The sequence below is a fragment of the Saimiri boliviensis genome, chromosome 1 (genome assembly GCF_048565385.1).
Source record: "Saimiri boliviensis isolate mSaiBol1 chromosome 1, mSaiBol1.pri, whole genome shotgun sequence".
NCBI lineage: Eukaryota > Metazoa > Chordata > Mammalia > Primates > Cebidae > Saimiri > Saimiri boliviensis.
This window is the reverse complement of record NC_133449.1, coordinates 127,379,723-127,406,001: the sequence shown is the minus strand read 5'-3', so window position 1 is coordinate 127,406,001 and position 26,279 is coordinate 127,379,723. Positions and strand designations below refer to the sequence as shown.

The window sequence follows — 26,279 nt, the reverse complement described above, 5'->3', positions numbered from 1 at the left end:
CCTTTTAATCTTCTGTGGTTGTTTTTGGTTTCTTTGTTTATTTTCCAGACCCCAGGCTGGAGTACAGTGGTACAATCTTGGCTCACTGCAGCCTCAACCTCCCAGACTCAAACAATCCTCTCACCTTAGTCTCCTGAGTAGTTGGGACTACAGGTGCATGCCACCACATCTGGCTAATGGTTTTTATTTTTTGTAGAGACAGAGTCTCACTATGTTGCCCAGGCTGGTCTCCAACTCCTGGGCTCAAGTGATCCCCACTACCTTGGCCTCCCAAAGTACTGGGATTACAGGCGTGAGCCACTGTGCCCGATCTAGTCTTATGTTTTCAAGCATTGTTATGCTTATTTGCTTGATATTTGGAAAGATTAATGAAATAATGTGTGTAATGTTTTCTAGTTTTCCAGAAAAAGTTCTACAGTCATCCTATCAGCTAAGGTGTTAGTAGTAGTAGTACAATAAGCACTATAGACAAGAACTGTAATAAATCAGGAGGAAATAATACACAAGGAAAATCTATAGCCCATCGGTCTTTGCTAAATGCATTACTTTTATGCCAACAATCCCCCAATTCCACCACAAAACAAAAACAAAAACAAAAAAAACCTTTCAGCTTTGTCCTTTTTTATTCACTCCTGGAGAACTTTTGCAATGAAACAAGTGAAAGTTTTTACCCATTCTTATACTTCACCCCAAATTTAATTGAGTTAATTAAATATATTTTCTTTTTAAGAGCTAGGGTTAGCTTACCTTTAAAGGAAGTTCTCCTGCCTTATGACCCATTTTGTTTCTATATATTTACCCAAAAGAAAGGAAAGCAGATGTCCACACCAAGACTTGTGCTCAGTAAAGCTTAGCAGCTTTCTAATGCCCAGACATTGGAAACAACTCAGATGTTCATCAGCATGTGGATCGAAAAACTGCATTATAATCAAATAGAAGTTAACTATTAATGCATAAACAATGTGGTAGACCTCAAAATAATTACACTGAGCAAAAGCCAGACACGAGTACATACTGTATTATTCCATTTACATAAAACTCCAGAAAATATGAGCTAGTCCGAACTGACAGAGAGCAAGCAGATCAGTGGTTGCCTAGAAGTAGAAAGGGACTGAGAAGGATTGATGGATTGCACAAGGCATGAGGAAACTTTTGGGGATAATGGATATATTTAATATCTTAATTACAGTGATGATTTTATGCCAGAACACATACATCAGGATTCATCAAATTGTATACTTTAAATGTGTATTATTTATTATACGTCAATGATAACTCAGGCTGTTTTTAAAAAACCATAAGCATAGGCATAAGCCACAGAAATATTAGTACCTGTGATTTTGCTGCTAGTAGAAACTAAGTATTTTCATGTTCCATTAGAGTTGTTGTATATATCTCAAAATAATATTTACATTCTTCACCATTTCACAAGTATGGTAGTTATTTGATCCACTACTGGATCTTGTTATAAATGTATACATAAAGAACCACTTTATGTTACTATAAGAAATACAAAATTTGTATTTCTAAAACTTGGTAATTTTTTTTAAATGATTCCCTTTGGAAAAAAAGAAAAATAAATGTCCCGTTACTTTCTAAAATCTGGTCCCTGGAGCAGCTATTATGCTTAGACTGTATCTAAGTTAAATTTTCAGTTACCTTATTTTAATTAAAAATACCACCATTGCTTACACTTATAGGGCACTGAATTTAGTGATATGATACATATCCTACATTTATATCTTTAAAAGTTTTTTAATTTTTTCGTGATAAACAATATCTGTAATAGCAAAACACCTGCTTTGAGAATATGACTTTGAACTTAACCATCATGTGCTCTTTTGCCCCAGGTTGTAGAAATGTACTCTAGTGGAGGAGACCTTCACCTAGAACTCCCAACGGGTCAACAAGGAGGTACCAGAAAACTGTGGGTGAGTTGCAACCTAGTTTTCTCTTGTGTGTGCTCCCATGAAACCAATTATTCTTAAATTAGAAAATACTTAACTCCTTATAGGCTGAACAAATATGGATGACTTGTCTTTTAATCATTCTCTTAACATGAATTTATGTCAAGTACATATGAAAATTGGAGGAGTGAGTGAGGAAAGAATGTAGTAATTTTTGGAAAGGGCAGTGAATAAAATTGGTGGGATTTCTACCCCACTACGTGGAAAGAAAGTAACTTCAGCTGTTCTTTCTCAGAATTATGTTGGTAAAGTTGTCTCTGAATCTAATAATTTATAATGTGGTTTACACATAAAAAAAATCTTAAGGATTAAGAAAAAGTAGGAATAATCCATTATGTTTTTGAAGGTAAGCAATTGAATATTCAGGTTCACTGTTGGTAAAGGAGATGGGATTTGCAGAGGGAACCTAGTCAGGCACCTGTGATGATTATAAAATTTTAAATTCTAGGCAAGGTACAGTGCCGGTGACTCACACCTGTAGTCCCAGCACTTTGGGAGGCCGAGGTGGGCAGATCATCTGAGGTCAGGAGTTTGAGACCAGCCTAACCAACATGGTGAAACCCTATCTCTACTAAAAATACAAAATTAGCTGGGCGTGATGGCACATGCCTGTAATCCCAGCTACTTGAGAGGCTTAAGGCAGGAGAATTGCTTGAACCCAGGAGGTGGAGGTTGCATTGAGCCAAGATCATGCCATTGCACTCCAGCCTAGCAATAAGAACAAAACTCCGTCTCAAAAAAAAAAAAAAAAAGAAAAAAAATGTTTATTTCTTGAAGGTGATCTGCACCTTCAATATTGTTGAATATTTAACAATATTAACCAAATTAAAGAATATGTAAGAGAACCTTATTTGTAGAGGTTCTTGCCATGTGAGAGTTTTAAAAATGTTTACCATGCTTTAATCCAAGAGGCAGAAGGCAGTTGTGGTCAATTCAGTTCTGTACCCAGGTGACTCAGATCACCGCTCATCTGTAATTTGGAGGAACACAAACTTCACCACCAAGAATAAGTTTTGAGGATCAGAGTCTCTTTATTAACTGCTATTACATATACACGGCCTCTTGATTCTGTTTTCCAACCAGTCTTGACCAGCGAAGAGATGTGGAGATTACATTTTTAGGATGTTAGTATGAACATTTAGAAACTACAAGCCAGTAATTTGGTTAATTCCTGGAATATAGAAACACACTAGCAAAAAGAAATATGCAATGGACAGTTCATTTATATCTCTTCACAAAAATGTTTCACCTTGAAATTATAGTGGTTGTGGACACAGAGAGGGGAGCATCACTCACTGGGGTCTGTTGCGGGGGACTAGGGGAGGGAAAGTGGGGGAGTAGGGTGTTGGGGAGGGATAACATGGGGAGAAATGCCAGATATAGGTGACAGGGATGGAGGCAGCAAACCACATTGCCACATATGTACTTATGCAACAATCCTGTATGTTCTGCACATGTACCCCAGAACCTAAAGTGCAATAAAATATATTTAAAAAAAAAAAAAAGAAATTATGGTGGTCGATGCAAAAATCATCTATAGAACAATGAGAATTAAATTCAGACTATTAAATCTGTGTGTATTGTGATTCTAGATAGAAGAACTAAAAACTTCCTGTCAAACATAATTGGTATCTAATAAATAAATGTAAAAGAATTCAGATTTCTAAATAGTCAAGAATGATAACAGAATAGCGTCATGTTTTTATAGTCCTAGTGGCTGCAAAAAATAATACAGTAATTCTTATTCCTACAAACCTAGACTGAGGAAAAAGCCAATGGGCTGTGATCTCACCTCCAGCCCGTTTTGGTGTACATGAAAAAGCCCCATAGACCAAGTCAACTCCCTAGAGTTGGGGAGTGGATGGTCCATCCCTCCAATCCTAAGAAGGTTTCAGTCACCTGTTTTCTACTTTGGGACTAAAAGGAGAGTGGGAATAAGTGAAGGCCACTAAGCTGTAGAACACAGGGATCTCCTAAAATAAGCTGAAAGATTTGTGCAGAGAAGAAATTCCAGCAGTCCCCAGGGAGCCATATTGTTCTAAAACCAGGAAAGAGATTATACCTCAAATTTTTTTTTTCCAATAAGTCTTCCTTTTAGTGTATAAATGTTCTCTCATTATAGGACTGAAAATGTGTGCTGTCTTACATGAATGCAGTTGGTAAACTGGATTAGCTTGAGAAGCTTTGTGTTGTTAGGTTTCAATGAAAGAGAGTCTAAGCCTTGCTGGTCATCATTTATGGAGATTCATGTGGACTTCTAGAAAAGTATTTTCCTCTAATGGTGACATTTCCGTTGGTTAAATTTAAACACTGAGTTATATACCCAAGCACCATTAACTAGCATGTTAAAAAATAACTGATTTTGTAGATTAGTTTTACCTTTTAATGATGATTTTGTAACTGACAATTTGTTTTCAGATTATTTGACTTCTTTTAGTTTGCCCACTTTACATATCATATTTCATCAATTCTAAACTGCACATTTTTCACATTTTAAAGTTATCCAGAATTGGAGTGTGTGTTATATATTGGTTTAATTACAGTGCATTTCTTTTTTAAAGGTATATAAAATACCCATCTTTCAGTCAGTGTCATTTAATTCAATAAAATATGGTGGTTTTGCCACATTACAAAAGCTGTGCTACATTATGGTCTGTTAACTTGTCAGGAAATTCCTCCTTATGAAACCAAGGGAGTGATGAGAGCCAGTTTTTCTTCTAGAGAAGCGGATAATCACACAGCCTTCATAAGAATAAAGACTAATGCTTCAGACAGCACAGAGTTTATCATCCTTCCTGTTGAGGTTGAAGTTACAACAGGTTAGTGGAAAACTGATGAAATTGAAAGTTGTTTTGTTTTCAGTATAGCTTACTCTGGCAAAGTGAAGAATAATTGTTGACTTTTTTTTTTTCCCAAGCTCCTGGAATTTATTCCTCAACTGAAATGCTAGATTTTGGTACACTAAGAACACAAGGTAAAAAAAATTTTTAGAGTCTTTATAGGGTTTTTTTTTTTTTTTAATCCCTGTACTCAGTACTGAATGGCTCTACTATACTTTGTAATTCAACTTTAGACATTATTTCTTAGTAGGTTGCATGATCTTGTAGAAATCTCCTTTTCAGACTCAGCACCTTTACAAGTTTCTACCCCATTCCTCTGAAGGGTGGGCAGCATTGCTTACCAGGTTGACAAAAAAGGCCATGGGATAATTGAAATTATCTAAATGGACGATTGAGACAGAAAGTAGTTTTCTAGTTTCTTAACCCAGTTGCCCATCCATTCAGTTATCCTGACTCTTTTTGTTTTGTAATAGTAAAATAAAATCAAAATATTTACTTTTGGATTTTATTTACATATGAGTTATTAAGTTACATTATGACAAAATGTTAAAAGTTTATTGCAGCTGTTCAGAGAGTTCAAATTCTAAAATTAAAAACCAAGTAAAGATTTTTATTAAGGAAAAACTTAAGAGTACTTGTAATTTGGGATCTATATGGACTATATATAATAAAATATAGTTGTTTAAGATTGAAGATCACATGTTTAAAAATTAGATTTGCTTTTAATATATTTTTACATTGTAAATTATTAATCGCTTCATTATGTTTTGCTGGAAAGCTAAAAGATTAGTAGTGTCTGAGTTTACTAAAAAAAAAATAATATTTTGGGGGCTTGGCATGATGGCTTATGCCTGTAATCACAGCACATTGGGAGGTGGAGGTAGGCGGGTCACTTGAGGCCAGGAGTTCAAGACCAGACTGGCCAACATGATGAGACCCCATCTCTACTTAAAAAAAAAAAAGGTACAAGCCGGGCGCGGTGGCTCAAGCCTGTAATCCCAGCACTTTGGGAGGCCGAGGCGGGTGGATCACGAGGTCGAGAGATCGAGACCATCCTGGTCAACATGGTGAAACCCCGTCTCTACTAAAAATACAAAAAATTAGCTGGGCATGGTGGCACGTGCCTGTAATTCCAGCTACTCAGGAGGCTGAGGCAGGAGAATTGCCTGAACCCAGGAGGCGGAGGTTGTCGTGAGCCGAGATCGCGCCATTGCACTCCAGCCTGGGTAACAAGAGCGAAACTCCGTCTCAAAAAAAAAAAAAAAAGAAAAGGTACAAAAGTCTGCTGGGCATAGTGGTACATGCCTGTAATCCCAGCTACTTGGAGCGGGGGCGGGGCAGGGGACTGAGGTGGGAGGATGATCACTTGAACCCGGGAAGCGGAGGTTACAGTGAGCCAAGAATGTGCCACTGTACTCCAGCCTGGGTGACAGAGCAAGACTCTGTCTCATTTAAAATATATATACATACACGTAGGGGTTTTTTAAAAATCTGTTTTAAGAGGGAACAGTTCTTAGAATAGACAATGTCCTTAGGAGTAAAGCAATTACCACCTAATGTTTCTTTTTATTAATGTCGTTGTATTTCACAAATTGATAGCTTCAATTTGATATAAGGTAAAGATCCTAATTTGGTTAAAAAGCACACCTTTTTAAGAAATATTTCTTTTCCTCAATTTTAACAGATCTACCAAAGGTTTTAAACCTTCATTTATTAAATTCAGGAACAAAAGATGTACCAATAACAGTAAGTTTTTACTTTTGTTTTTCCTAATTTTTGTAGTCTTTGTTTTTAAATGTATGACAAAGTTAAAAATAACCCTTACTCTAAAAGATTTCTATTTTGTGATGACCAAGTGACACTTTAGTTCTAAGTGTGATGTGAGAAACCTGCTTTGCCCCAACCACCCAGATTTTAAGGATGAGAGGGAAATAGGCAGTATTCTCCAAGGTCAGTTTGAACCAAAGTTCGTGAGTTTCTTATACAGGCACAGTCATGTAAAAGGCCTGTGGATTCTGATAAATCTTAAAATCTGTGGGCCGTGTGGAAATAAAAACAGGTTATAAGGATTTCATCAGATTTGGTTGTAAGGGTAAAGGTATGGGCAGGAAAGAGGAAAAAGAGTCAGATGAGTTGGGAAGAAAATAAGCAAAAAATATGGTAGGTAGTGGTAAAATGCCATTAACACTTGTCACAGGTTCCCTAACTAGCAGCCATTGAGCTACCCTAGACAGCACATTATAAACTAAAACCCTCTCTCCCTCACACATACATACAGAGTAAGTGACTTTTAAGCCATATAGTGGAATTAAGGTACATGAAATAGTTTTAGGCAAAAAAGAGATATCTAAGTTTTGCCTTGGCCCACAATCTCTCCCTGATGAGGTCCCCAAGATATATACATAGGGAATCATTATATAGGAAAATAGAACATTTTTATTATACTTTGTGCTGATGCCAGAAAGTTCAGTGAACTGATAAAATGAGATCTTGTGGGCTTGAGATTTAAGGGACCTTTGTCCATCAATGGCCAAACCCAGATTTTATCACCAGCTGGTGGAGTAAACCAGAGAGAGGAACATATACAAACCCCAATGAGGAAGCAAGAGATGGGCCTCCCAGGTAACCACATTCTGATGCGCAGTGACCTTCCTTACTAGTGGGATTGGGGGGCAAACAGTGTCCTCATACCAGACCTAGCATTTCTCCTAATGTAATTTGGGGATTTGCTGGGAAGGTGCCTTTACTTAGCCTAAGCAAACCAGCCTAACTTTTTATATACAATAAATGAACTGAAACATATCTTTTTCAATAAACATTTTATAGAGAAATTAAATTGGCAATTAACCCTAAGAATCTGAATGAAAAACTGGTATTCATTTCACTTATGACGTGGTATTAAATGGTACCATGCTTGTGCTTTTCTTGTTTACTAAGGAGTTTTTGGATACATTGTAAGTGAACGTTTTTGCTTTTACTGGGTTAGGCACTATGCTAATACTGTTATGTAATAAATGTACTACTTTATTTAATACAACAATCCTATAAGGCGCAGCGATCCTAGTTTTCCAAATAGGAAAACTGAGAGCTTTTTTTTTTTAAGTGACTTATACAACTATAAAAAATGCAAAAGCAGGCCAGGCATGGTGGCCTATGCCTGTAATCCTAGCACTTTGGGAGGCTGAAGCAGGTGGATCACTTGAGGTCAGGAGTTCAAGACCAGCCTGGCCAACATGGCCAAACCTTGTCTGTACTAAAAATACAAAAATTAGCTGGGCATGGTAACACAACACCTATAGTACCAGCTACCGGAAAGCTGAGGCAGGAGAATTGCTTGAACCTCAGAGGTGGAAGTTGCAGTGAGCCAAGATTACGCCACTGCACTCCTGGGCAACAGAGCAAGACCCTGTCTCAAAAAAGTAAACATTACATGAAACATGCAAGTATATTAGATATATAATGCCACTTAGCAATCATATCTTTATGAATATATCATTTTAATTGTATAGTCAATATTTCTGTTAAAAACCTGTATAACAGTATATCTGTATCTCTATTAATATAATACATTTGTACCTACCTATATGTGTGTCTTTTATAATATTCAAAGCCCAAACTGCCAGTGTTTTGGTAGTTTTGTCTCATTTCCTCCTTCATTCACACATTCAGTAGATATTTAATGAGCATCAGCTATATGCCAGCTGCTATGTATGCTAAGAACTGAGAATATAGCAGTGAATCAGACCACCAGGGTTCCCCACCCCATCGACCTCACTTTTAATCAGGGCTTCCTGGAACTCTGGGAGATATGTAGATTTTATTCTAAGTATAATGGGAAATTGTTACAGGATTTTAAATAAGAGAGTGATATCTGATTTATGTGCTGTAAAAGGTCACTGTAGCTACTTTGTGGAGAGTGAACTACAGCCATGGAAGGGCAGAAAGCAAAGGAGACCACTTGGGATCTGATTTAGCAGTCAGCCTGAGAAATGATGGTGATTTAGACTTCCCACCTTATCGGCTATGGGGTGAGCCCACCTACAGTGGAAACTGATTTTTAAGAGCTCTTCCTAAGGTTTTTCCTGTGTGTTTCAGCATTTCTGCATAATTCGCCAAGCTTAGAGACTGATACATATTTAGAAGGGTTCCTGCCTCCTTCTGTTTCACAAACATAGAATTTTTAGGATTTGCTAAGCAGTGCTAGAAGCTGGAGATTTTTCTTTTTTTTTTTTTGTTTCTTTTTTTTTGGTGCTGTGACTTGGATACGAACTGAGGTTGCTGCGGGCACAATTTTTGTTTTTCATTCCCCTACAGGGAATTTATTCTCTTTCTAGGTCTAGGATTACTAAAGCAAGCAGTTCCGAATATAAGTTCCTCACCTACTAATGGACAGGATGCAACAGGTCCAAACTCTCCTAGTTTGTCTATAATGCAAGTTTGAGAAAATGGCTTTTTTCAACATTTATAAAACAGTAGTGCTATATAAATGATGGAGTAAGTTTGCCTGAAATGTCTTCAGAGGAATGTTTGCATGAGGTTTCTTTTGGTAATTGACATATTGGAATCAGAATTAGCTTAACATATGCTTTAGTGAATTTGTACACAAATTATTAAAAATACAATTGTTAAATGCTGAAAGATTATTTTCCTTGTTTGCTCAAGTGCTTTTATAAGCAGTTTTATAATATTCTGGACCCTTGAATCTCACTTGAAGGTTACTGAGCATTCGTTGGGTCTGAATGTCATGAGAAAAGCCTGGAACTATATTTAGAACATAGGTGAGTTTGTGAGCTGCCTTTCCAGGGAATTTTGCCATAGTGTTTCCACTTCTTGATTATCTTTAAGTTAGCAATAGTTAGTCACTAATGTAAAACAGGTTTTTTGTATAAATATGCTTACTGCAAGGTGATGATTGTGTATTAGTTCTCATTTGAAGCCACAGAATGAGCCAGCTACTTCATTGTTTTGTCTTGGATTTGTTTGTTTGCTTTGTTTCTGTTTCCCTGGAAAACGGATCTTAACAGTTTGGGTTTGTTTTTACTTAAGTGAATGATTCAGACAAGTTGTATAAAATATGAGTTGTCAGTTGAATATTTATCTGCTATTACTGTAACATACTTGAAGGTAGCAGTACTAATGTAAGGTTTTTATCTGGTGAGGGAAATCTTAAAGTGGTGTGTTTCATGTGAAAAAAAATTTTCATGAAGTATTTTAAGTTCTTACTACTTATAGTGGCTATATGTTAACCAACATCCTTGCTTAGCTATTTCTGGCTTGGTGTTGTACAGGCTAACACTCAAAAAATGTTGTGCTTGTTACTGATAAACTGCCACTTCTAGTCTTTAAGTATGTTGAAAAATGGTCAGGCCTTCTTTGTTGCTGGATCATATTCAGTAGAGCCAATGAAGAACTTCAGGAGCCATATCTGTGGAAGTCCTCTGCAAACTACAGAGCTTCATGTGATCACGTCTCTAACAAAGCTTGGCCTCAAGATAAAAGTGGCTCATTTACAGAGGAAAAAAAGCAAAATTAGTTGAATTAAAAAATGTTGTAGATGATGGGAATCTCAGAAAATAGTCTACCCCCTTAGGATTTTTTTTTTTTTTTTTTAAACAGAGTCTTGCTGTGTCTCCCAGGCTGGAGGGCAGTGGCGTGATTTCGGCTCACTGCAACCTTCACCTCCTGGGTTTAAGCAGTTCTTTACCTCAGCCTCCTGAATAGCTGGGATTACAGTGCCCACCACCACACCTGGCTCGTTTTTTTTTAGTTTTTAGTAGAGACGGGATTTCACCATCTTGGCCAGATCCACCCTCCTCAGCCTCCGAAAGTGCAGGGATTACAGGTGTGACCACTGTGGCTGGCCAGGATTTTTTTGCAGGTAGGAAAAGTGAGCCCCAAAGTAGATGGGCAGCTGACTCAAGCTCACATCTCCAGTTAAATATCCTTTTTTTGTTGCATAAAGTGATGCCACTGGATTGTCACATACACTTCTGTACTGATTTTCTTTTCTTTGGAAGAAGTGTTAGTATGGGTAATATAGTATAGTAAAACAAATGGAACTTTTCCCAGTTTGTAGTTTGTCTTACAATTCAGACACTGCTTTGTTTTGTTATACACACACACCTTTCAGTGAATGAAGAAATTTGTATTTTAAATGTTGCTAATAACAGCAAGCTCTTGGTAAGTAAAAGTATTACATGAACAAATCATTCCCAGCCCCAGCTAGAGATCCAAAAGCAAATGAGGAGGAGTTCTTAAAGAAGAAAAAGGAAGGAAGTTAAAAAGAGTTAAAATGCCAAGAGAGCCTGAGGCCCACAGAACTATCCTTAGGTCCTTCATTTCAGACCTGGTGAACAGCCCAGGACTAACCCACTAATGGAAAGGGAGCTACTCCAGCAGTATCTTTTATCATTATTATATAATCAGATTCATTCCCTGTGATCCCATACACAGCGCACAGGGATAGTTCTCTCTCTGCACACTCAAGTGCAAATTGCACCTTCAAGAGACTGCCCTTAAATGTTCTGTTGAGGCAGATTTTACCTTTATAAATGGGCTGAAAAGAGTAGACAGGGAGCCAGGGGAAAGAACATAGTGACTTGCTGGATCTGATTGTGCCCCTGTTAAGGGGCTCGCCTGATAAGTTTCACAGAAAAGGACAATGTTCTTTTCTCCAGGAAATGACAGGCTTTGACAAGTTTATAAAGCCATTCCAAATTCAACAAATATAACCCAAGAGGATTCAGACCAAGGTTAAGATTCAAAGTAATTATAAAGGAAGATTTTTTTAAATCACGAGTTATGTACAGTACCACGATTTTGTGATACATGTTTGCGTAACAGGATGTCAGATGAAGGGCCCTACACCAAGTCAGGAGTCCTTGTTTCAGTACGACCTGTTGATGCCTAGCTGTTGAAACATCATGTTGCACATTTCGTTAGTAAAACAGAGAAGGAGGTTGGAATCTTTTAAGTCCCTTCCAATTGAAAGGGCTTTATGTCAGTGAGGAAATAAAAAATAACTATACCTTAAAATGTATTTTTTAAAAGCATGCTCTCCAAGTACAAGCTTTTCCTGTTTTTATGTAAGCTTTCTGACTTCCACGCTGAACATCCCTGTGGCCTTCCTCACTGCTCAATCTCATAGCCAACAGTGTAGCCCTTTCCCTGGACAGCAAAATGCCAAAAATGCCATTAGAAATGAAGTGTGCAAAACTACCCTGGCACTGAGGCATGAGCTCCAAGTTCATGTTTATTCTTCACCATCATATGGTTCAGATATTACCTCAGTATTGTGAATTTCTTTAAGAGGGATCCATAAGTCTTTTTTATGTTGCCTTCTCTGGTGTATGAATTAGGCATTCATTTGCAAAGTAATTACCTTTTTTAAATGTTTTATGTACTCACAACCAATGTAGTTGGTCTTCAGGTACTTACATTTATAAATCTGTCATGCCTGTTTTCCTCTGCTCATTTTCTCTTCTAAAGATATTATGATGAAATTAATTTCAAGTTTTTCCAGTGTGGCCTACTCCATTTAAAGAGACAACATAAGTTAAACTTTTCAAATTTAGAGTCCACTTTACTTTTCCAGTATCCTTTCCAGTATAAGGCAACTGAACCATTAGACTGAAATAATGCCATTTGTGTATTTTTGTTCTCTTTGCAGAGTATTCGACCTACACCACAAAATGATGCTATAACGGTACACTTTAAACCAATTACATTAAAAGCCTCAGAAAGTAAATACACCAAGGTTGCGAGCATTAGTTTTGATGGCAAGTATTCACCTTTTTCTCTCTGATAGAGTGATGTTATTTTGATAAACTAGAAAGCATCTATATTGACATCTTAATATAGAAATCCAAACTGTCTTACCATTAGAATTTATATTACTGCTTAGGTTGATTTTTTTTTTCCTTTCCCCTGAAAACTGTCATGAACTCTTGATTGATTCATGAGAGAAAATACCATAACTTTATAAAGCTAAATCAGTATTAGCAATAGAAAAACATTAGCAAATACATTAGGATTAGAATCATTTCCATAGTGTGGGCTAGACCTTTTACACATGTATCTATTTTAATTTGCCTTAGTTATGAAGTTACAGTATATTCGAAGTTCAGAAGCATATTTCAATTTGAGAGCAAAAATAAAAAGTATTGTTTGTAATATTTTCATATATTGGCTTTTATAGGCAAAGCAGATGGCCCTGCTTAAGCTAAAATAATAGACTTCATGGCAGAATTATCCAGTTAGCTATTATTTCTAATGTGTGTAGTATACATTTTGATACTTGAAATGTTAAGTAAAGCCAGACTATGCCATTTTTGTAACATGCTTTTATTCAGTTTTGCCCACTTCAGTGGAGCATTCTTTTTGCCTTGAGGTTGGATGACCACACATTTGCGGAATTCACATATGAATTTTTCACATAAATGGGAAGTGTTCCTGAAGTCTTTTAAAGAGGATAAACATAAACAGCTTCTTTATTTCTTTGAAAAGAACCATCTAATGGGTATCTAGATTGCACCCAACTGAATCAATTTCTGTAATTCAAGATGGGATTTTTTTTTTTTTTGAGATAGAGCCCAGCCTGGAATGCAGTGGCACAATCTCGGCTCACTGCAGCCTCCGCCTCCCGGGCTCAAACAATTCTCCTGCCTCAGCCTCCTGGGTAGCTAAGATTACAGGCACGTGCCGCCACACCTGGCTAATTTTTATATTTTTAACAGAGGTAGGGTTTCACCGTGTTGGCCAGGCTGGTCTCGAATTCCTGACCTCAGGTGATCCACCCACTTCAGCCTCCCAAAGTGCTGGGATTGCAGGCGTGAGGTGCTGCACCCAGCCAGGATTATCTAAAACCGCTACAAAATCTAAAGATTTTACTTCATCTGTGAGGACAATTTAATATGATGGCTGGAGGGATTTATCTCTTCTTATACCATGAGTTTCCTGGTTGGCTGAGTTGAGAAGTAAGAGCTCTTAATTCTTGGCTTTTCTTATACCATGCCACTTTATTAGTGATAGAGCAAGACTTTGGCCATACAAGAAATGTTACTTCTTACTCAGTTCAAGTGTAAATCAGCAGGGCTAAATGGGGGGTAATTCTGCCTCCAAGAGGATATCTGGCATTGTCAAGAGGCATTTTTGATAGTCACAGCCACAGGGATGCTACTGTCATCTAGCAAGTAGTGTCTGGGTTGCTGCTAAACGTACTACCGTACACAAAACATCTCCTGCAGGAAAGAATTCATCTGGCCTGAAATGTTAACAGTGCCAAGGATGAGAAATTCTGCTGTAAGTAAAGCTAAAGCCTGTAGCTACAGCAAAGCAGCTTAGATATGGTGTTTTGCCTCCTGAACCGTGCTCACCAGCTAGGCTAATTAGCTAGGCTAATTCATTATCTGCGTATCTTATTATAGGAAAAATAAAACATTTTCCCCCTTTTGTATGAAAAATGTGATGTTTCATTTAAAATAGTATAAAAGTATTCTGTTGGCCAATCTGGAAGCTCAACTTGTTTAAGATTTTGTCAATTTACATAAAGTCACTAATTCTCTTTGGTAGTAAAAGGTAACAGATTATTTTTTATGCTTCCTTTCAGCATCAAAGGCAAAAAAACCATCTCAATTTTCTGGGAAAATAACAGTTAAAGCAAAGGAAAAGAGTTATTCTAAACTTGAAATACCATATCAAGCAGAAGTTTTAGATGGGTGAGTTTCTTTTTAAAATAGGTTTTATAACTTTTTGCTAATCAGCAAATTATGTTTTCCTACTAAATGACTTGCAGAAATACTAGCCATGTTCACATAAACTTGATGGAATTATATTTGAAAAGAACAGCCTCAATTATAAAAGAGAAAACCTCTTATATTTTGTGTATGTTTTACTTCCTTAGAAGAAAAGGGTAAGTGGGATGATAAGATTTGGGCTTAAATGAAGACTTAATGATTCAGTAATCTGATTTTTAGATAGTATTTAAATCATTTGAACCATTTTCTTTCTGTCATTTGTTTGTAATATGTAAGTGATTGTGTCCTGTTATTAAACTATTTTGGCACTTGAAACAAAATTCTTTATATTTCTTTATAAATTCATAAGCATTTCTAGAATTATAAATTTTTATAAATGGGAAGTGACATGTTCATTTTCAATTACACTTTAATCAATAATAGTTTAATACACAACTTAGCAAAGATTCATCTTAACGAAGCTCCTTGCAATTCACTGGTAAACATGATTTTTTTCAAAGTAAAGTAAAGCTTTTTCTGTTGATACATTTTTTATTCTAATTGTTTGAGTCATATCATTCATTAGAGAATGGTTCATTATATTAGATTTCAATATTTTGCAAGCTAAATTTTGTTTTAAATTATATAGTCAATCACGATAATACGGCTCTAATTCTTTAATACAATTCCTAATGCTAAATGTAAATTACTACTCATAACGAACTTAGATTTTAAATTAACACATGGAAATAAAAATGATTTATTTTGTTCTTCTTGTTTTTTTTTTGAACAGTTATTTGGGATTTGATCACGCTGCAACATTATTTCACATACGAGACAGTCCTGCTGATCCTGTGGAAAGGCCAATTTACCTTACTAACACTTTCAGTTTTTCAATCCTCATTCACGATGTGTTGCTACCAGAAGAAGCCAAAACAATGTTTAAAGTATGTCCAGGAGCGCTTATACGTTTAATTTCCCTTGGTCTGTCAACTAGGTGATGCTGATGCTTTGTTTTTTTTTCTCTTCTTTCATTTCCCAGGTTCATAACTTCAGCAAACCTGTCTTAATTCTTCCTAATGAATCAGGATACATTTTTACCCTGCTTTTTATGCCTTCCACATCATCCATGCACATAGATAACAACATTTTACTTATTACCAATGCTTCTAAATTTCATTTACCTGTGCGGGTTTACACAGGCTTTTTAGATGTAAGTATATTATCTACCTTTAGCATTTAAACTCCCTACCCACCTTTAATGTTTTCAGATCTTATTAGGCAATTGTGTTGCATACTCTTACAGTTTGCCCCAGTATCTGTGCTCTGCAAATTTATCTAATTCTCCTAGTTAATTTTTACTTCTCCAGGTAACTATTTTTACTGGAAACTAGTTAGTTTGCTGGAAAACCAGCAGCTCTGTCTTGTGATACAGTTGCTTTCTCTAGTTACAGTCTCTGCTTAGATCTTTTCCACATTCTGGTTTCTCTTGGATATGCTTTTCAACTATTGTAATAATGGGGAATCCAGAAAATAACTAAATGGAAGAAAAATGATAGGTAGGAATTAAAGAATACAAGGAAGGTGAAGAGGGTTATATGTAGAAAAGAGATACCTAAAACCAAGAAGTATCAGGACAAAGAAGAGAACCAGATAGTAAAGTAGAAAATAAGGTAGTAAAGACACAAGGTTGGAAGATATATATGACACAGAAGGAAACAATGAAGGTACTCCTGGTATAGAAAATAAGCGGAGGAAGAAATCCAAACAAAGCTATCTTGAGAGTGACCAATGAAAGAAGCTTAAATAAGAGATAAAACTGTTAGGAAAGATAAAAAGAAAGCTAGGACATCAGGAAAGATAAAAAGAAAGCTAGGACATCTAGAAATGTAGCCCTTTAAATAGTTGGCATTGATTAGAATTTAGGAGCTGGAGAGACCTTCAGTAATGTCTTGCTCCTGCTTCAGTTATTTTGTTTCAGTGATCATTGGTGATGCTTGCTGAGACCACATGCTTTTTGCCCAATCACCTAGGGCTCCATTTAACCTCTCCTAATACTTTAGCTTCCTGCCTCTCATGTGCCCTCAGAGGAGGAATAGCAGCTCAGCAGAAGCCATGGCTGTTTTCATTTGGATTACTCGAAAGACTTTCATCATACAAAGCCTTCAACTATGTCATATATATGTGTGGTTTTATGAATATATACGGAAAGCATAGGAACTTTAATACATGCGTTTTGTTTTTTTGAGATGGAGTCTCACTCTGTTGCCCAGGCTAGAGTGCAGTGGCATGATCTCCTGCCTCAGCCTCTTGAGTAGCTGGGATTATAGGTGCACACCACCATGCCCAGCTAATTTTGGGGGAACTTTAATACATCTTTAATAGAGGTAATATTGTTACATCAATATGACTTTTTGTTTAATCTGGTTCTTTTATATCTTTCTAGTACTTTGTATTGCCCCCCAAAATAGAGGAACGTTTCATAGACTTTGGAGTACTGAGTGCTACAGAAGCAAGTAATATTTTATTTGCAATTATAAACAGCAATCCAATTGAGGTAAAAGCAATCTGTTTTTATTCGAAATCACATTTAAGGATTTTATGCTTGCGTTGTGATAATCATTTTCATATCTTTTTCTAAAGTTGGCTATAAAAAGTTGGCATATCATAGGAGATGGTTTATCAATAGAACTTGTAGCTATGGAAAGAGGCAACAGAACTACAATAATTTCAAACCTGCCAGAGTTTGAAAAGTCCTCTTTATCAGACCAATCATCGGTAAGTAAACTTTATAGTCTCCTTAAACTAAGATGGATGTCTAAACTGCAAATGGAAGACCATTGCTATGTTACATATGTCACTATTATTTTTATGCAGTTTATAATTGTGTTGGTTATTTGCTATTAGAAGGACCTTATAGGCAATATAATTCAATTCCCTATTTTTATGATGAGAGCACTGAAACCCAAAGAGGTTAAATCCTGCCTTCTCATAAAAAGTTCTGTAACACACAAATTTTAAATTATCTTTTGTAACACACATGTCATTACAGGAGAATTCCCATGGGTACTAAACCAACCTGGTGTTCATTGAGTTTACTGGGAAAAAGAGATGGCCCTGAACATTGGTAGAAAATATTTTCAATTATACAGTAATATGTCTGGCCAGATACTGCCTCAGTATCAGTGAGGCGAACATTGTGTGATCACTGCGAATCTACCCACATATTTCTAACTGTCTAATAAACATGTTATAGTTGGTTGTAAGAGAGCACCAACAAGAGAAAACAAATATATTAGTTTCAGTCCTCACCACTACTGAAAGGGGAAATTGGAGTTTATACCTACTGGGAAAAGAATTAGAATCACCTTCTGTGAGAAGGAGTATCAGATATCTCATCTGCAGGTTAGAATAGAACTCTTGGGGGGCAGTTTCACAAAAGGAAAAGCAAATATCCTTATATACGGAGAGTACTGACAAATGCATTTCCATGGAATGCCATAGGTCTAGTGTTCTGTTATACCCAGCCTCAGCTGCCCTGAAGATACGAATATTAACATTCCAGAGCTTGAAGCAGAGCCAGCTGTGTATACATTCGAGGCTCTAATGTGCCTGAAAGGTTGGTGGAAGGCTGTGTCCCTCTGATCCAGCCCCTTTGGCCATACAGGTCCATGGGTGAAGAGTGAGGAGCTTTATTAGCAAGAGGACCACACCCCTCCCTCTTCGGGAACCAGCTTTTTCAGTGACCTACGGAACAAGTGTAGTAGAGAAATATCAAGGGATGGGCACTATTTTGAGATATTTGTACACAGTGATATGGTAATTCAGTGTCATACTGGTACATGTTAGGATTTTGAAGTCATTTTGTCATTATAGCCTTCATTTCCATTTTAATAGGAAACTTCAATTAACAAGGCTAATGAATAATATTTCACCTATCTACAGGTTACATTAGCTTCAGGCTATTTTGCAGTCTTCAGAGTCAAACTTACTGCAAAAAAATTAGAGGGGATTCATGATGGAGCCATCCAGATCACAACAGACTATGAGGTAAGGACTTTATTGCGGATTCGTGGCAGTGGAGTTTTTCTGAATAAGTCAGTTCTTTCTTGTTTTTATGAAAGCAGAGAATTAAGTTTACTCACAAAGTTACATTTACCACTTTCATACCTTAAAAACTGAGCTTTCAATAATAGTTTATAGAAAATTGGTGTTCATAGACTCTTAGTTTTGTCATAAAATCCAAACCTCCTAACCTAAAAAGCAACTTCAGAAAAATGCCTTTAGCACGTTTAGAATTGCTTTGTTAGAAACCTGCTTAAGCAGACGGTTATATCATTTTACAGATCCTAAGTGTCCTGAGTTAGATATCTTTGATTGTTCCTGCAATCATAAATAGCAGTCAGGGTCTAGTATTTCTGAAAAGGAGGATAAAATCAGGAGATCATGTCTTAATTTGAGTGCTCATGTTTACATTTGCATAAGTCATTCAAAGTCAAGGGACTAAATGTTTTTTAAGCTTTTAATTAAAATATTCTCTGTGGCGTTTATTATGCACTCAGTAAGATTTTTGAATGGATGTATTTCTACCAAACCTAAATGTTTTCAATTTTATATTTAAAAGCCCTTAGGGAAGTCAAGCACTGCTAAATTCAACAAGTTGCCACCTTTGCCCTCATTAATGTTTTCAGTATACACGAACGACTTCCATGTGAAAAAAAAATGGAATTATGAAATAAACAGAATTGGCCATTTTATAATCAGTGATTTGTTGAGAGTATGTCTGGTTACCTCCAAAAATGAGGAATTCATAGTTATCACTCAAGACATAAATAAGTACATTTCAGATTTAAGATAAATTTTTGTTAATATGGGTGAAAATAAGAATTAAGAAAAATATTCTAGAAAAGTAGCTTTGTGAGTTACAGTATGGGATGGAATTTAACTCTATAATGTTCAGTGCATTTTTAAAAATTAGGTTGATGTCTTTTTCTGTATCAAAAAATAGAGCCAGAGGGGGTTCAGGCTCTATCATGAATCCCCTCTAATTTTCAAATAACTAGAAATGCCAGATTTTACATATATTGTTTTAGGAGTACAATTTGGTGACTTTCTTTTTTAAAATCTATCTTATAGATTATTGGTATTTTGAAATTCAAAAATATTTGTATTTTAAAAAACCTGTCTTCATTTCTTTTTTCAGTCTATTTTACATGTTTTCAGTGAATCACTGAGAAATCCGTGGAAATGTGTTATATTTCATTACCTTTTAATGAGTACATTGGACAGATTAAACAGTATCTATGGGTGATTTTAATACTGGTTTGGAGCTGGTTATTGTCAATACAAGTACCAAAATTAGATTAACCCCAGAATACAATACAGTAGTTGTCAAGAGCAGGCTAAGTCTTAAATACTTATTGTCATCTTCTTGACTCCACAGATCCTGACAATCCCTGTGAAGGCTGTGATTGCAGTAGGCTCACTGACCTGCTTCCCTAAGCACATTGTTCTTCCACCTTCCTTTCCAGTAAGACCATTAATACACACATTTTTTTTGTTGCTCATTTTTTGCCTTTCCCTTTAGCTCTGTGTTCTTAGAATTTTACAGTAAAGTCAATTATTTTTTATTAGTCATTTATTTTAAAGACAGTATACCAGGTTCTTTAGACGATTTAAAGAGATACAGTCCTTTTCCTCAAAAGGTTTTCTATCTAGAAAGGAAAATGGACACACAATTCAGGGCTGTAAAGCAGAATGTAGAAGTTGCCCTAGAGGAGTGAAAATAAATGCTGTGAAGGAAATACACATCTCACTGATGCAGGGGCTGTGGGAGCCAGCTTAGAATTTCTTCTGTCAGAGATGGAGATGGGAATCCAGGGCCAGAGAGCAAGCTCAACAGGGATACAGAGTCGGTAAAGTCTGAGGTGGGTTCAGGCAATAGTGAGTTGTCCAGTTTGGCAAGAATGGAGAAAAGTTGTAAGAGAGAAAATGGAATGGTATATTAGGGTGTTAACATGGAAAAAAATTAAATGCACTTAAGTGCATAAGAATATGAAGTTTTTGAGCAGAGACTTAACATCATCAGAGCTGAGCTTTAAAGACTGGCTCTCTGCAGAAAGAAATAGAGGATACAGATGAAAGTGACAGTAGAGTGCCTGGAAGCCAACACACAGACTGGCCAGAGTCCACGCGAAAAGTGCTGGGGGGAGGTTTGATCATATAGCTGTGGCAGAGGCAATAAAGTCCCTTCATACCTCCAAGCCTTTGTTGTTTCTCCACCTTGAATGCCCTTCCTTCTCTCCTCCCTTCAAAGAACTCCTGTGTGTCTTTCAAGATTCAATTCTATTGTCATCTCCTCTCTGAAGCTTTCTTGACTCCTCTCAACAGTACTGGTTGTTTCATTTGTAATCCTAGAATACTTTGAAATTACCCCTCTTGTTGCAGCCTCATACTGTGCTATAAATATTTCCTTATAAGTTGGCCTCCTCAGTGAGAGTCTGAGATCCTTTAGGAAAGGGATGAGGCACTTAGTACATAGTATGTACTAATAGCAGACAGTACATAATGTATGGATGAAGGAACAAATGATGGAGAGGGAATGTAGGCAAGAGATATGGCAGGTGAGTCATTTCAGCTGTGCTTATATCCTAAAGAGGTCCTACAGACTGAAACAAGTATGGGGAGGGGTATAGATAGAGGAGGCAGGAATATGGCTTAGAGTTTGAGCCTGGAGAACAAGGACAAAAGAAGTGGGAAAACCAGGAGAAGACACTGTCTTTTGCAAGAAGGTGATGCAGTCCATTCAGGAATACCGGAGCAAACGTAAAAGTGTCTCATATCCTAGTGGTAGGAGACAATAGTGGGTTTGAACACCCCTAACCCAAAAATGAAATCCAAAATATTCCTAAATCACAAGTGGAAAATTCTATACCTGACCTCATGTAACAGGTTTCAGTCAAAACTTTGCTTCTTGCACAAAATTATAATAAAATTACCTTCAGGCTGTGCATATAAGATGTATATGAAACATAATGAATTTCATGTTTAGACTTGGATTCTGTCCCCAAGATACCCCATTATATATACGTAAATATTCCAAAATAAAAAATATGTGTATGAAATCTAAAATACTTCTGGCCCTGAGTATTTTAAATAAGGGATACTCAACCTGTTCAATAAAACCTAAATTCAACATTTAGCTTCTTAAAAATACAAATTTTGGCCAGGTGCAGTGGTTAACGCCTGTAATCCCAGGACGTTGGGAGGCTGAGGCAGACGGATCATGAGGTCAGGAGTTCGAGACCAGCCTGATCAACATGGTGAAACCCCATCTCTACTAAAAATACAAATATTAGATGGGCATGGTGGCACATACCTGTAATATCAGTTACTCAGGAGACTGAAGCAGGAGAATCACTTGAACCCGAGAAGCGGAGTTTGCAATTAGCCAAGATTGGGCCACTGCACTGTAACCTGGGTGACAGAGTGAGACGTCATCTCAAAAAAAAAAATTTTTTTTTTAATTACTAGTTTCATCACATTTAAGTTTGGGTCTTAATTAAACCCTCATCTTCCTGTCATTCTACTTTGTACTGACTATACAAAACTCTTGACTTTGTTATTTATCCGAAAGAGCCATGTTTCTTGCTTCCATTACCTTCTCAATCAGTGATGTCTTTAATCTCTGTGTAAATCCTGGGAGGCAATAGTTCAGTTGAGAAGACAGCAAGATGACACAGTGAAAAGGCCCATGAGTGGAATAGGTGAGAAAGCATGTATATAAAAACAAGACGTTGGTCTTGATCCATTTGTGTTGCTATACAGGAGTACCTGAGGCTGGGTGATTTATAAAGAAAAGAGTGTATTTGGCTCACAGTTCCGGGGGTTGTACAGGAAGCATGGTCTTGGCATCTGCATTGGTGAGGGCCTCAGGCTGCTTCCACTCATGTTGTAAGGCGAAGAGGAGCTGGCATGTGCAAAGATTACGTGGCAAGAGAGAGAAGGAGGTGCCAGGCTCTTTTTTAACAAGCAGTGGTTGTGCAAACTAATGGTGTGAGAACTCCTTACCACGGAGGTCGGAACACACCAAGCCATTCATGAGGGATCCACCCCCATGGCCCAAACGTCTTTCGTAAGGCCCACCTCCAACACTGGGGATCACATTTCAGCATGAGACTTGGAGGAGTTGGTTTTGAGCAGCTTCAGATTAAGCTTTCACATTATTTTTAAGTGTCTTACAGGACCAGATACTTTCTCAGAATTCTAAATTACCTCTGTATTACCAAATCCTGTCAATGTCTTTATCAGATGGAGAATACTAGAACTGACTGGAAACAATATCCCAGAATAAACATTTCACATAACTCATAGCTTAATATTTGAATAGAATTGCGAGAGTAGCGTTTGTATCTGTGAGCTTTTTTGATCCCCCACACCCCTGAGAGACAAGACACAAGGGAAGTAGTTATTCCAAGTACACCAAGTGCCTTGACTGCCTGAGGGCTCCCATCAGCATTGAAGCTGCATGCCTGCCCTCTGCTGGCTGTCGGGTGTTTTAGCTTCACCGCGCTGTAAATGAAGAACATTGGCCTCATCGTCACTGTCATTCCACCCTTTTTCCTGTGCACGCTCTTCACTTCTGTAGTTTTTATTCCAAATGTTTAAAAAGTGGATTTAATCATTTTAGAGACCTCTTCAAATAAGGATGAATCTACAAAAATTAAATTTTGTATTCAGCCAAAAGAAAGATTGTAATATAATTCTTGAAGATTACATAAATCATGTAATTTTTTAATTTAAAATTCGGTACCCTGTCACAGAGAGAAGCTTGTGACTGGTAAGAGAAATTGCTGGTTATTTAACAGTTTGATCTGTGTGCTGGGTTGTTTGTTTGTTTGTTTTTAAAATGGAGTCTCGCTCTGTCACCCAGGCTGGAGTGCAGTGGTGCAATCTCAGCTCACTGCAGCCTCTGCTTCCCAGGTTCAAGTGATTGTCATACCTAAGGCTCCCCGGTAGCTGGGACTACAGGTGTGTGCTACCACACCTGTTAATTTTTTGTGTGTATTTTTAGTAGGGACAAGGTTTCACCATGTTGGCCTGGCTGGTCTCAAACTCCTGGCCTCAACTGATCCGCCTGCCTCAGTATCTGAAAGTGCTAGGATTACAGGCGTGAGCCACTGTGCCTGGCCTGTATGCTGTTTTAATAAGATACCTGAGAACCTCTCATTTTAAAAGATGTCTAATTTCTCTTTGGCACAAATGATATATATTTTTCTTAATGAAAAAACTTTTAAGGAAAAAAATGTGATTTTGTCTGTTTGGCTTTAGATTTTATAATTCAGTTATTTCAGGGCGTTCTTACCTTGATATAAACAAAACCTTCTTACCAAACAAAGTGACCATTTCCTTTATTTAGAGCTATCTCTGTACTTTGTTGGCATCCTCAATATCTTAACATGAAAGTGTGAATGTTACGTCAATCAATTGTCAACAAGATTGCAAGATTTGTCCTCCTGATTTTTCTGTAACATGCCATAGCAAGAAAAAAAAAGTTTCTTTTTTTTGTGGGGTTTTCTTGGCTATTGATTACAATTTAGACATCATCAACTGATGGACATTCTAAAATAGCTTTTGGGCTTTGGTTTCCTAGAAATATGTTTGTTCACTCTAAAGTGTGTTATCTTAAAAAAATTTAACCATATACAAATGACTTTGTTTTTTACTTTCTTCCTTCAGGGGAAAATAGTTCATCAAAGTTTAAATATTATGAATTCCTTCTCACAGAAGGTAAAAATACAGCAAATACGATCTTTGTCAGAAGATGTGCGATTTTACTATAAACGATTACGGGGCAATAAGGAAGACTTGGAGCCAGGAAAAAAATCAAAGGTTTGAAGATGTTATATTTGAAAATTCCCATCGATTACTATTTTGTTTTATGACCTTCTGTGGATTTGAAATTCATGGTTCTCCTGTGCCTCTTTATAGATTGCAAACATTTATTTTGATCCTGGACTACAGTGTGGGGATCATTGCTATGTTGGCTTGCCTTTTCTATCCAAACGTAAGTCATCTTGCTGTTCTCGCACATGTTTTCACTGCCCCCAAAATACTGTTTTAATAAGAGGCTGCCACTTGGAAAGTGCATTACTGTCTTTTGTTACTATAGAAATTATTTGAGGGAAAATTGACAAGTGGTTATAGATGCAGGTTAAATATGTCATGACGTGTGTCCTTGTTTTAGCTGAACCCAAAGTGCAGCCTGGTGTAGCCATGCAGGAAGATATGTGGGATGCTGACTGGGATTTGCATCAAAGCCTCTTCAAGAGCTGGACAGGAATAAAGGAAAATTCAGGTCATAGGTGAGTGGTTTATGCTTATTTATTTTAGCCATCTTTACAAGTTTGAAACATATTGCTTTCTAAATTTTATTCTTACATTAAATTGTTTTGCTTTATAGCTAAGAAAAGATGCCTGATTTTCAGAAAGTTACTAGTGAGACATCTTAAATTGCGATTTTAACTATATGTTGCTTGGAAATATACATACTGTCATTTTTCTCTTTTCTCCAGTGCTTTAGATACTTCTTATACTCCAAGAAAATATTTGAAGTTGTCTTTATGTAGGATGACTACAGTATTCACCTTAGACTCATCCATTTGCATAGGAAAGAAAGTTTTTACCTACCACTGACCTCTGTTAAAGGCAAGGAAAACATTTTCTAGGTTTACACCCGCCTAGACACTGGGTGCAAGATCGAGTGTCTGTTTGCTTATTGTGAAAACAATACCTCCTTCCTTTCTAAGTGCTGAGTTGTTAGGGAGCTCACAGGGCTCCATTCAGACAGGCTCCACAATGTTTCTGTGGCAGGTAGGAAATGTACTTCTAATGACAAATCAGTACTACACCTGGATTCCAAAACAAAAATGTATTGATTTAGTAGTATAGAAATCTGATCTTTTCGTGTACTTCAGAAAGGAATTTGACTAGAATAATGACAGTATGGCAGTTGATAGAAACTGCTCTCCTCACGCAGTTAATTTGAAATATACTTGTTGGCATCAAGATGCTCCCATTTAAGAGTACTGTAAATTCTCAAGCCATTCATAGTTGAATTGGAGGGTTTGTTTATCTGAACTCTCTGCTATGAAAAGTTTTCTTAAGGCAAAAGAAAGTTGAATGTTTGCTTTAAGATGGTTAAAATGAATACAAAAGAGACTTCCCCTAATGGACTTGCTGAGAGAACACTAATTAAAACTCTCCTTTGTACCTTGTATTTCCACAGTGTACATTATAAAGGACAAGCAAGCCTCAAATGTTAATGTCCAATTATGAACACATAACTTACAGTGCTGCCTTAGGGTCAGCTGCTAAGGAACCTCTTCACCTCCTATCCACAAAAAGCCCGTCTTCCTCGCTGTGTCCCCAGCACCCCATTGCTAAGACCTGGGCTCCCTGTCTGTCCTGTGCACCATGTCCTAAGTGCACAGTAGATGTGTTATTCTCCCTGCTCCTGCCTTTGTGTTATTTTGTCACGTGTGCATTACAGAAGATTTCTGCTACTAGTCTTATACACCTGTACTCTTAACAGGGTGATCGTAACACTACAGCAATAGTGTTAGGGGTTAAAATATGCTTCAGTGTTTAGTTCCAGCTATCTTAGCCCCATTTATAATGTGTCCTTGGGAATGTGTTGTGAATTCTAAGCAGCTGGCTTATACACACATATGAGTAGG

The 26,279-nt window shown here is 37.0% G+C and overlaps 1 protein-coding gene across 5 annotated transcripts in view; it reads left to right on the top strand.

Annotated features, from left to right (window-relative positions):
- Window positions 1-26,279, top strand: part of TMEM131 (transmembrane protein 131) — a 237,339-nt gene that overhangs the window by 162,593 nt on the left and 48,467 nt on the right. For all 5 annotated transcript variants that reach the window (XM_074403805.1, XM_074403800.1, XM_039478717.2 and 2 more), the window contains 15 exons: window positions 1,851-1,931; window positions 4,636-4,786; window positions 4,885-4,941; window positions 6,492-6,553; window positions 12,477-12,585; window positions 14,415-14,523; window positions 15,335-15,488; window positions 15,584-15,754; window positions 16,988-17,098; window positions 17,185-17,319; window positions 18,487-18,591; window positions 19,985-20,071; window positions 24,280-24,432; window positions 24,532-24,607; window positions 24,788-24,905. In XM_074403805.1, coding sequence (XP_074259906.1) covers window positions 1,851-1,931; window positions 4,636-4,786; window positions 4,885-4,941; window positions 6,492-6,553; window positions 12,477-12,585; window positions 14,415-14,523; window positions 15,335-15,488; window positions 15,584-15,754; window positions 16,988-17,098; window positions 17,185-17,319; window positions 18,487-18,591; window positions 19,985-20,071; window positions 24,280-24,432; window positions 24,532-24,607; window positions 24,788-24,905 — 1,679 coding nt within the window. The remainder of the gene's footprint in view (window positions 1-1,850; window positions 1,932-4,635; window positions 4,787-4,884; window positions 4,942-6,491; window positions 6,554-12,476; window positions 12,586-14,414; window positions 14,524-15,334; window positions 15,489-15,583; window positions 15,755-16,987; window positions 17,099-17,184; window positions 17,320-18,486; window positions 18,592-19,984; window positions 20,072-24,279; window positions 24,433-24,531; window positions 24,608-24,787; window positions 24,906-26,279) is intronic.